This window comes from Patiria miniata, unplaced genomic scaffold (genome assembly GCF_015706575.1).
Source record: "Patiria miniata isolate m_02_andy unplaced genomic scaffold, ASM1570657v1 HiC_scaffold_19, whole genome shotgun sequence".
Classification (NCBI taxonomy): Eukaryota; Metazoa; Echinodermata; class Asteroidea; order Valvatida; family Asterinidae; genus Patiria; species Patiria miniata.
Window position 1 is genome coordinate 12,817,654 of NW_024037057.1, and position 12,590 is coordinate 12,830,243.

The window sequence follows — 12,590 nt, forward strand, 5'->3', positions numbered from 1 at the left end:
TCACTGGCTACTAGTATAGTACAATAATTATAAGTACATCCGTACGTAAGCGCCCAAATCGCACAAATCGCCCCAGTAACAATAAACATCCTGTAAAGATGAGTGAAGTGTTCTGCGATATATAGCGCACACATGGGCGATGAAGTTCGATAATGATCATTGACATACTTTATGTGGGCCATGAATAATGCAAACATAATCCCAGTACGGCCAAGGATTGTTACACGGCCTTCCATGGTGGACAACAGCACCAGTTTTCTCACCAAAGCTTTGTCCATGTGTAACAATCAAAAGGTACAATCAAAAGAGGGTAAGATGTAAAAAATCGGATGACAGGAAGGTTTTTTTTTAAAGTGACGTCGCATTAAAGGCAGACACTGCATGGCGCACACACCTTCTTTTCCTCAAAATAAAATTGGTCAAAGTGGGAAGAAATTGCCTCAGATCGCACCACAGAGCATCTACAATACAATAATGTTTCGGGCCCCTTAAGCGGGCCCCCAACCCCACGCCGTAATTTTTTGCACCAACTTTTTGGGGAACAACATTTCTTTTGGCCCCCACCCAAAAAAAAATGTGTTCTGGATCCGCCCTTGATGTGCACGCAGAGAGCTCTTCTGCAAGAAAGTTTGGAGAACAACACCCTCCCCCCCCCACCCCCCGGCCCCCATGCACCCAGCTTATATACGGGGTTTTTTTTCAAAGGTAATATTCTGTAACAAATCACATCCTCAAAATGTGGTTCTTGTGTTTATAGCTCCATGGGATGGTTATGCATACACTGGTGTGTATAGCTAATCTTATCTGAGAAAATGTGAAGGAAAATCATCAACATAAAATACCCTATAAAATTAGAACAAATAATGCTTCTCCCTCCCCTATGGAGGTTCAAAAGTGGACATCTGCTTTTCTGCTAACAGAATAGCAGAAAAGCAGATTGAACGTTTTGTTCAGATGCATGCATTTTTCTACTTTTCTGCTACCAAAAAAAGCAGGTTTTACTTTTTGCCCTTCACTGACGGTTCGAAAAGGGACATCTGCTTTTCTGTTACCAGAAAAGCAGATTGAACATTTTGTCACGGTGGTTCAAAAGTGTACTACTTTTCTGCTATCAAAATAGCAGAAAAGCAGATCGAACGTTTTTGTAAAATGCATTTTTCTACTTTTCTGTTTTTTTGCTACCAGAAAAGAAGATCGAACGTTTTGGACAAATCCACTTTTCTGCTTTTCTGCTTCCGAGTAAGCAGATCGAATGTTAAACAAAGCCTTAATTATTGACAAAAATAATAAGGTATTTTGAAGGTTGCAGGTCCGAATCCCGCATCACTCCGTTTCTTCATTGACCGGGAAATCTAACTATCAGTTGCAAGGTTCTAATAGTCTTTTAAGTTATTCTTTTTTTGTTCAGAAGTCAAAACTCTTAAAAAAAATATTTTAGTTTAAATAACAGAAAAGGAAATTTAACACCAGATTGTTGCCAGCGCTCCCGCCCCAAGTTTCAGGTAAACCAAAATTCCCACGTAGCCCCACCACCCGCGATTAGAGAAAATCAGCCTAAAACTGGAAAGTTTATTGCCCTTTGCTGGCCCGCGAGCTAGCCAGACGGATGTATGAAATAGGTCACGGTGACAAAGCCTATAACAGCGCAGCGCGCACGTGCATAATGACGGCACTTCAAAGCCTATTGCATGGACGCAGCTGATACTTGGCTTTTATTAAGAGCAGTGGGACCGGATTTATCACTCAGATGTTTACGTCATGACGGAGGGCGGAGTTACTTGGAACAGTCCATTTTTTGGCGGGTATATGCAGCTTGCGGCAGCGCCGTTGGCCACTTTCAGACATGCTGTGACAGAAACGTTGGATCCGCTTTCTCGGAAGCAGAAAGACAGAAGAGGATTTGTCCAAAACGTTCGATCTGCTTTTCTGATAGCAGAAAAGCAGAAAAGTAGAAAAATGCATTGTACAAAAACGTCTGATCTGCTTTTCTGCTAATTTGATAGCAGAAAAGCAGATGTCCACTTTTGAATCACCGTGACAAAATGTTCAATCTGCTTTTCTGGTAGCAGAAAGGCAGATGTCCAATTTTGAACCGCCAGTGAAGGGCAAAAGGTAATACTTGCTTTTCTGGTGGCAGAAAAGCCGAAAAGTAGAAAAATGCATTTTAGCAAAACGTTCAATCTGCTTTTCTGCTATTCTGTTAGCAGAAAAGCAGATGTCCACTTTTGAACCTCCATAATGGTCACGTTGGTAGATTCTCTTCAAATCCTGTTGAAATCGCAACAGAGCGTCCTAGGTTCGTCACCGTCACGCGCCCGATTGCTTTGGGTGTGGTTAGTTAGCCACTGATTTTATCTTCTCCCAGCCAAGCTAGGTTTGTCTCCACCACGTAAGTGTCACGTGACAATAAACATCCAATCACAGAGTGTACAACAAGTCACTATCTCCCAGTGCAAATCTATCTCCCAGTGCACAGCACACTCGCGGCTCTTTGCACTGAATCAAGGAAGACACTGCAGTTTGATCAGGCGTGAAGTACCCTTTCTTGACCATTGTTTTCTACGATCATTTTCTGCATAACACAATAGGCTATATTCTAGTATCTTAAGTAATGTAGAAAAAAAACAGATGATAAGGCCAAAAAAAAAAGTCTCCGGTTTCTGGTATGCGCGCGTGTCGCCGTAGCCATGCGCGTCGGCAAAATGAAAAAGGTTTTTTTTTCGATGAAAGATGATGTCTCAAAACCGCCAAACTCACTGGTTTGACTGGAATCCTGCTGCTGCACAATTTTAACGTGTTTTTAGATGGGGTTATGATCGAGAATAAGCTTTATGTGGCCTCTCTGGACTCCCATATATTTGCACTAAGTTTAGTCGGGCACCATTTGCAGTCATCAGCCAACATTTGAAGCAAAAAAGTCAGGTAAAAAAAAAAAAAAAAGCCGCGTCGCCGCACCACTTTTCGGACAAGCTCCATACCAGAAACCGGAGACTTTTTTTTGGCCTAACCTACTCTTTGATATGCCCAAAATAACATTGTTATAGACACTAGACCTTATCCGATATACTGTTTGTAAAACCATATACCCTGCAAAGAATATTTGTGCATATAGGCCTACTCACAGTTTGTGTGTTTGTGTGACTACCCCACTCGCGGCTCGTCGCTCGTTGTTTAATATCAATTTAACCTTTCCACTGCAAATTGCACCGAGGTTTCAAATTGCCTTTTACTCAAAAATTTAATCAATTTACAGCAAGCAATTGACTTTTTAATGGACAATATCAGCCCCCCCCCAATAAAAAGTTAGCGTTGTTTGTACGTGACATCAACACGACGCTGCATGCAGGTAGTGAAAAGAATACGCAGATATTTCAGCGCATTATTCACACACTACATGGGTATCATCAAATTCCGAAACGGGCAAAATGATATTCGCACTTGGGTAAAATATCAACACCGAATTGATAGAATTGATAGCGTTCCCGGATTGGTCTACACTACCTTTTATTTTATTGAACAAAGACAACTGACGACCAATATAACAGAACCTCCATTTTATTCAAAAAGAAAAAAAAGGAAAGATGCAGCGAACAGACTATGTCCTCTAGAACTCTGTAGGCTAATTTACACACTGTACTCTAAAAGACAAATGCTACACAATGTACAACTTTTTCAATACATGTACCGACTAAAAAAAACTACCGTTAAACACCACGTATACGTGTACTTGTACCTCGAAGGTTTTTGGCTACAAAATAAACATCTCTTCATAATCTGGTATATAGTACAATATTTATAGGATAGATATAATACAGCTCAGCTTTGTGTAATGTGATATTTGCAAAATCTTCAAAAACTCCCCATATTTTTGTAGCTCAATGATTTGAAGCAAATCATGGCCATGTTTTAAATTAACATAAAGACGTGCCCGATGCTATACAAACGAAATACATAAATGCATTTTTGTACCACAAAACAATTTTATACAATACTGACACTTTCTCTTGATTAGCCCTACAATCGCATATTTTCTCCTTTTTTTGGGGGGGGGGGGTCAAATCTACGATAAAAAGACCACACACAAAAACCTCAATACAAAACGAATCACATCAATATAAAAAAAACATCAACAAGGATCAGGCCAAAAACCAAAACAACCAAAAAGCAGGCATTAAATATTGGGAATGTATACATACAAACAAACGAGCTAAACAAACAGACAGACATTACAATACAATACTTGTCGAGTCTTAAAACAACGTACGGTTTAATACCATAGCTCTAGCATGCAGTGCAAAGTACTGAAATGATAGGTTCTTGTAATTTTATAAGATTTGAGGCTTTGCATGGTGGGGTATCGGTATCGTTTTGGTTTGCGGTAACACCATGTGGTAATAACTACTGCTTAGAAGATATTAGTTCTGAAAAGAACTTGTCCTGCGGGATTGATTTGCAATCAAAAACATTGATTATTTGTTTTATACAACACCTGAATAAATCCTCATCATCTGATTGGTCAGTAACCAATCGCGTGACCGTGCAATGGAACTTCTGTTTACAGTGGAATAGAACTGTTTTTCCGTTGCGGCCATTCTGTAGGTTTGGACGAATAATTCAACGACACGTGACAAACGACTGACCAATCAGATGACGGGGGATTTATTCAGGCGTTGTATAAAAAAATATAACAAAATGTAAGGTAGAAAGGTATTGGTAGCATGTAACTCTTATTGTAAACATTATTCCGGCCAACATTTACAAGTTAAATCTTAAAAGGTTGATAAACTGTAGAAAAGGGCAATTCGTATTGTTAAAGGTCATGGAGGTCGACTTTAATGAACGCACCACTAATAAGAAACACAAGCTTTTTTCTCTTACTAAAAATGAATGTCTTTCAACATGGTGGGTTTTTTTTGGTATACACTAGTGAATAACCAAATAGCTTGGGAGTAACCTGCGATAAACTATAGCATGTCTTCCGGGGGGGGGGGGAGATAAATATTCTAAGTCGTTTCATGCCAAGGAAAGCGGAGATAAACGCCAGCCTGATGGGCCATATTAGCTCAGGAAAGACTTTACTAACTCTCTCATGATGTCTAGAGAAAAAAAGGAATTGGGTAGGAGTCCACTGTGCAAGTATAACTCCCCTAAAAAACCGAAAACAAACTCATGGAAACAATTAATCCAAAATAATTACAGTTACTAAATGGGGAACATTTATAGTCATTTGTTTAGTATAATTTAATATTTCGATATGATTTATATACATGTATACACTTTACATTTACACAGCATAATCAAAATACAAAAGTAGATTGGAAAATTGCAATATATTTTCTCCACGTGTCATTAGAGTGATGATTTTTTTAATGTTACATTTGTATTTTTGTTTCGTTTTCAATATCGTTAGACTGGTAATTATTCGTGAAAACGGTACCTTTGGGCGACACTCTTATAAACTTGTGCGCAACAAAATCCTAACTTTGATGACCCGTAAGCCTAACCTAACCTTATCCTACCCTCACCAAACTTTGAAAATTTGGGCTTAGCATCACGAGGAATCAATTTAGCCTATTTGTGACATTTTGCCTTGAAATAGGAGTTGATACATTAGGGAGACATCTACACTATACCAGGTCTCCCTAAGGTATAACTGTTGATGATAATGTGTCGCCGTAAGGGTACAGTAAGAGGAATTTTGTAGTGGTAATTAATAATTTCTCATTTAAAAGTGGCATAATACTGAGTAGTACAATATTTTTTTGGCAATTTGCCTTTCACAGGAACACTGGGCAGATGCCTGAACCCTACCCTCCCCAACTCCATCAAAATCCATCCTCCCATTTTGGTGGATGTTGTGGAACTTGGTCCTGCAGGCATGGTGTGACTAAATATTGATGGAGTATGGAGCAGTGTGATTGATGGATTTTGGCAGACTTTGTCCAGTACTTAGTAAAAAAAAGTATGGAGTTAGGGTGAGAGGCTTTTTCAGTCAATATTTACAATTGATCAACATTTAACAATTTAGAATCGGTGCGTTGGGTTGCCATTTGTAAGCAATTTAAACGAGATTTTTTTCCAGAATCAACTGCAACAAAATTCAATTTACAATTTCCATACATAGACAACAACATTTACACAAACACATTATTATCACATATTTTTCATGTACTGTAAACTGAATTAAACCCTTAATAGTACAAAAAGAACAGAACTCAGCCATGTTGCAATTTTTAGAACACAATCAAAAAACAAAAACAAAAATGCCAACATAATTTTTACAGTTGTAAATATTGTAGCAAAAAAATGCTGCGTAAATTTTCTTGATTATTCATTTCGTGGAAACTCAATTTTCTTTTTACAAAAGATCAATTTAAATATCTGTACATAGTGTCTGGCAATGTAAACGACTAAATTAATCACACGCCATTTTACCATTTCAATAGAAAAAAACACGAAATTTCAAGGGAAATGTTTCGTTCAGATTTCAGGAATGACTAGTAGCAGTTTCTGCTTATCTCTGAGCACCATCAAGTAAGCAAAATAAATAAGAATGCAAAACAATTCTCAATTTTTTAAGTTTTCTTACAAGTGAGCCTGAAAAAAGTCACTAAAAGTTTAAACTTGCATACTTAATTTTCAAGGTACATGTAACTTAAAGGTTATATACAACATTTGCTTTAGCTGTAATTTTAAGAAATTGATAGATTTGGGGTTAGTATTTTATTGCAAATATTGTTTCACTTACCTGTTTCAAATTTTGTTTTCATAAATGCTGAAAAAACTAAGAAATGCTGTTCTTGTAGTCTGGCTCCCTGACCCTACTTCAGACAAAACAGGGCAATTTCCAGATGTCAGATAATTGTCAGGTCAGGGAACCAGAGTAGCTGGCTTGCACCCCTTCATGGATGTGTAACTGATTGCCAACAAAATGCGGACTATCTAAATTTGGAAAACTGGGGGCAGTATTTTGAAAACAAAGTCAGTTTTTTTGCCAACGATTGTCGGCCGACCATCGTTGGAAATCGATACAAAATTTCCACTTTTCTCGGAAATGACAGTAAACCAGGTGCCATGATTTCACAGGATGCTTGAGACTATTATTCACTTACAGTCAAGTAAGGTATTTCATACTAATTTGGTAGTTTTGTTTTGTGACGTTTGCAAATGTTGTATATTACCTTTAACATAATGCTGATTAAGGAAAAAAACTCTTCCAAATTGAGGTATATCCATGGAACAGCAGCAGTGTTATTTACTTAGCTGACGTGAGCACGTGGCTACAGTTCCGTTGTCATTAGAGGGACATCAATTTCTGAGTAGTCGTGGTTGTACTGGCCGTAGGGTGTGTAGGATATTTGCTCATAGGCTTGTTTGCCTTCCTCACCTGGCAACCAAAAAAAAAGATTAACATTTGATTTTGTGTGACCTTCTGCCTTGTGTTTAGTCTGAGTGTCACCCGTTGTCCAAAGGAGCCATCTGATATATTGTCACCGGTTTCACGAAGGGACGGGTATGATAAAATTGAAAAAATTTTAGATTTCACGTTTTTTCACCATTTTGCTTTAAAACATGGTACTCAAGCATTCTGACACGTTTCCATAAGCAAAACATCATTAATTCCTGAATAACATTAATGACGCCAGGGGCAGGCATCTCGATAATTGCATTTTGCGATTTCACGAAGAGACGCGAACATGCCTGCCCCTTGAACACGTACAAAACGTATTGCACGGAGAGGCGTAAAAGTAGGTCAACAGGAGATTTTCGATTTCACGAAGGGACTGCCATCTTTGTTACATTGTTACGAACACGCGCGCCCTTCCCTATGGAAAAGCACATTAAACAAGAAGGGCGTGAATGTGAAACAGCGAGATTTTCGATTTCACGAAGGGACGGACATCTTTAATAATTATTTTTGGCTTATTAACCACTTTATTAATTATAATTAATGGGTTCAAATTAAAGTTTACCTATCCAAGAATTAGTCATGGTTTCCTTATTGCATAAAATTGTTGCAAAGTAGTAGTTTTTGCACTTTTAAAAACAGAGAATTTCTCTTGCGATTATCTCGAAAACGGTTTTTCTTCAAAATCCACATGCCCGTCCCTTCGTGAAACCGGTGACGATATGTGAGCAATGCAAACTTTATTCGACCCCCGGCGCCAGCCAATCGGAGTCGGCTTTAGAAATTGTGACATTTTATCAGAAATGTGGACTAAGCTGTCGATAGGTCCATTTGGCTGACATGTTTTTGTCATACAACAACCGGTTACGGAAGGCGCCCGCCAAAGGGTCAGAATCTCGAGGTCTTGAGTACCTGGCAATAAGCCTCCAAACTGATGACGTCGCACTCTACTTACGTGTGTGCTTTTCTATAGTGCTTTGAAACTGTTGTCCCCACTAGGCTCCCATAAGAAAGCACACATGTAAACAAAGTGTGATGTCATCATTACAGAGACTTATTTATTCCCATGAGTTAGGAAAAATGAGTACGATTACGAGTTACAAAAAATGTACCCCAATTCGAGAACGAGTACGAATACAAGTACAAGTACTTTCCAAAAGAAGGAGCAAATTTCAATGTGTCACGTGTTTATCAAAATTTCATGGGCTTTTTGCCGTCAAATTAGGCATTTGACAAATGCAGAAACCTCCAGTAGAAAACCGGTTCTTTTCCTGCATGTTCCGCTAAAAATTTGTTGAAACTCTTGCAGGAGAACATTTGCAAGAGTACAAGTTAGAGTACTTTTGTCACCAGTACAAGTACAAGAACAAGTTTAGGTATTTTTTTTTCTTGGTTGTACGAGAACGAGTATGAGAACATTTTCATGAGTACAAGTACGAGTACGAATACCACAAAAATATACTCGAGTACAAGTACTACAACAATGTACACTACCTCCCTATGCTTGGTGTCAGGAGGTATTCAAATCAGTCAGCACCTTAGGACCAGTATATTTGATCTACTTCCCCCGCAATCTATGTTCTATTTGTACATTGTTTTGGTCTTACCGAATGCCATAAGTGCTTCCTTGGCCGTGGATTTGACATCATCCATGTCACATCGCAGGAGGTATAACAGCTGATCCAAAGCCTCCCTGGCCTGATGACGAAAGGAAAACCGTGGTTAAAGAAGCACTTTTGATGCATTCAGCTATCAACACCAGTGCATAAACGACCAGTTCTGAGACAATGAGAGCTAGTCCCATTGAACAATGCCTCAGTTGTATCCTGCTGCTGTAGGTGACCACAGACTCTGAGGCTGTTTGGCCTTGAGACTTTTGACCCAATGGATCTTGCTGCACTTGGCAGGCTTGTCATTTGACAAGTGTTGCAGGTTGCTGCGTTTGTCAGGGTTTCTAGCCAAAATGCCCTGGAGGTTTAGGGTTAACAATCTTTCACTTAGTTTGGGATGAACATCAAATACCTGACTGAAAATGTACTCATTTCCAGATCAGAAAATGTGTATCATATAATTGAAAAAAAAAACAGTGGATGTTAACACAACTTTTTAAATTTTGAAAGTTGAACAAAGAAATTGACTGGAGCGGGGTTTGAACCTGCGACCTCCAGATTACTGTTCCGGTGCTCTACCAACTGAGCTATCTAGTTTATGTTGGCGGATCCCCAGTTTGTCAATGTCTTTGTTAAAGGGGCGCTTGTCATAATAAAAATGTTTGTTCAAAAGGCGCCTGTCCATTCTAAAAATGAAAACTCAACTTTGTATTGATTAATTGACAATAAAAATTACAACAACAAAAATGCTTTAACATCAGAAATGGAGTTGCTAAGGGAAGATGCAAAATCAAACGAGGGGCAATGTGAGGTTTTACCCCGAGGTACTCCACAAAACCATGTTAAACCTCATAAAACCTCGATTAGAACCTCAAATTACTAGCTGTTAAACCCTGCGCAGAGTGACCTGCTGCCCTTTGGGCCCCAGGTAAACGAATTTTTTTTAGGGCCAATAACGTTCACCTCCTATCTAATCCTCATTCAACCCTTGCCAAATCAGCTGGTTCAATGAACTTTGCAGCCAGGGCTACACCCAGGCCATGTCAACAAACTTTCGACCAGGCCTCCTGCCAAGTCTCATTGAAACATCAACAAAGACCTGTAACTTGACACAGCCATCTCCCTTCATAACTGCATACCACAGCCGCCAGTCAATTATCTTTCCAGCACACTGTCTGGCAACTGACTGGACACGGTCTGGCACGTGGCTTTTTGTTGTATTGCTATGAATAGGGTCTTGCGTAGTGCGGGAAAGTACCTGCTGCCCTTTGGGCAGCAGGTGACGAGTTGTTGCAAAGTTTTTTTGTAAACGCTGCGCAGGGTTAACTTTGCATTTCCCCCTAACTGACAAGCCGTTGGCTCTTACAGTAGACCACAAACCTCCATCCAAACTTACAAAAGATTTTCGTGTTTCAGTTTACCTTCAAAGCAGCGATTGCAGCACACCCGGCCTGACGTAACGACAAATCTCTCTCCTCTAAGCACTCCAAATACACATTGACAGCCTGATTAAAATGACACATACAAATGAGAAATCTGACTTGAGTTGTAGAACACCTACTCCTTTTCAGATGTATTCATATTTGTAATCTTTGATATGTCTACCACATATTATGTTAAAGATAGAGAACAAATATGTCAAATAAAAAAGTTTTTAAGAAAAAACAATTGGCATCTTTCATTTTTGTTTCAAAACCTCAAAACTTTAATGGCCTTTACCTCGGTATTTTTACTTTTTGAAATGTCAATAAATGCAAACTTTAAACAGCCATAACTTGTCAACCGAATGTCTCATCGAAGTGCAACAAAAAGTACTGTAAGGAGAATTGTATTCTCTTTCCTAATACCCCAAATCCTTATTTCGATCTCTGCCCAGTTCTGTCTCATTTTGCCAGAATGCCTAACAATTTCATAGCTAAAAAACGCCTCCAAAGTACCTGTTCCTTAAACACATTGAGGACCTGTAGTCCCAAAGTTTAACAAATACACAAAGGAAGATACACCCACCTTTTTCCTCAGTTTTTCATCCCCTCCAAGGGACTCCAAGTATACCCTGACCCCCATCTGTATAGTGGCACGGTCCTCTAGCAGCAGTAACCCGAGGGCGCGCAAGTTGCCGGTGGACAGTAGTGACCCTTTTGGAAGCTTCTTCATAACTTTTAGAAGTTCAGGGTTGCTGGGCTCCAAACTGGCCGTCAACTCGACTGTCAAATCAAACCAAATAGAATTGTAAACGAGTGATCCGCAGATCGCATGTGTCACCTTTTGCCACAGTCGATGCTATATGTTTTGTGTTCTTAACAAAAGTCGAAATTTGTGCATTTTTAAAAGACCACCTCAAACGACCCCTAAATGACCTTTGACCTCCCATTTTGGAAGAGTTGTGATGAACCCCCACCCAAGGATCACACACCATCCAAGTTACATTCAAATCCATCAAATTCTGTGGCCAAAGAAAAAAACATTTGAAGCATATTTCGAACAATGACCTCTAATGAACCCTACATGACCTTTGACCTCAGTAATCAGATGAAGAATTGTGTCTTCCCACCCAAGAGTTGCTGCATATTTTTTCAAAAAACCGAACCGAAACTTTAACATATATACGGCCATAGGGTCATACGGTAATACAGAATTTACGACTGGTCAGTGTCTCCCAAAACTTCTTTTAGGCGACACAAAAAAGTGTAACCGGATATAGTCGTCACAAGTTCCAGAATTTATGAGCCAGCTCCAAAATTCCTGTATTTTCCAGGACAGATCTGACTGGTCAGGACTTACCAATAATAAAACCTAGGACCTTAAAGGACATGTTCTAATTCAACTTCCAAAACTTGGCTGAACAGGAAAAAAAAAGTCAATAATTTTCCTTAACATGTTTCAAATTCTTGGATTTTCAGGACAGATTACAGCGGTTTCTATAAGATCCCAGGAGATTTCAGGACAGATTCCAAATGTTTCCAGGACAGATTCCAAAAGTTTTCCCAAGATAGATTCCAGGAATTTCCAGAAAACATTAGATAACAAAATCAAAGACAGATTTAAGAAAAGCGCCAGGACAGATTCTACGAGTTTCTTGGACAAGTACCAAACCTAAACACCAACAGGAAAACATCACCTGATAAGTCTTTTATTAAGGAGGCTGTCATACTTACAATCTTTGGTGAGGTCGTTGATGAACTTTTCCGGGTTCTTCCGGTCGTCGGTGGCAAAGAACCCAATGTACTGGAAGAGACTAATGATGGTCTTCGGATGATACAGGTCCACCGGTCTCTCAATGATTCTATTGCACAGGCTTTGGAACACTGCAATAAAAATAAGTTAAGTTAAAAGTTAAAGGACTCAATGCACAAGGTTCTGTCAACGAAGAGGAGAAAGTTGGGAGGGACAAATGGGAAGGATTCTTGGATGCATTGCTGACAGTGATGTATTTACTGACAGCGCCGGATAGTTTAAAGATAGTAATGGCACTAAACTCCCTGCGAAATTATTCCTTCTGGCATGCTGTCATTTTGAGGAAAACAATACAAGAAGGTCATTTCCAAAGATGAGTCCAGTGATGCATTTTTGAA

The 12,590-nt window shown here is 39.2% G+C and overlaps 1 protein-coding gene across 1 annotated transcript in view; it reads right to left on the bottom strand.

The window, feature by feature from the left end:
- Nucleotides 1-7,007: 7,007 nt before the first annotated feature.
- Nucleotides 7,008-12,590, bottom strand: part of LOC119725832 (serine/arginine repetitive matrix protein 2-like) — a 55,947-nt gene continuing 50,364 nt past the window's right edge. Inside the window, exons 17-21 of the mRNA XM_038197421.1 lie at nt 12,174-12,323; nt 11,026-11,222; nt 10,440-10,523; nt 9,016-9,106; nt 7,008-7,387 (exon numbers count right to left, since the gene is read on the bottom strand). Coding sequence (XP_038053349.1) covers nt 7,281-7,387; nt 9,016-9,106; nt 10,440-10,523; nt 11,026-11,222; nt 12,174-12,323 — 629 coding nt within the window. The 3' untranslated portion in view covers nt 7,008-7,280. The remainder of the gene's footprint in view (nt 7,388-9,015; nt 9,107-10,439; nt 10,524-11,025; nt 11,223-12,173; nt 12,324-12,590) is intronic.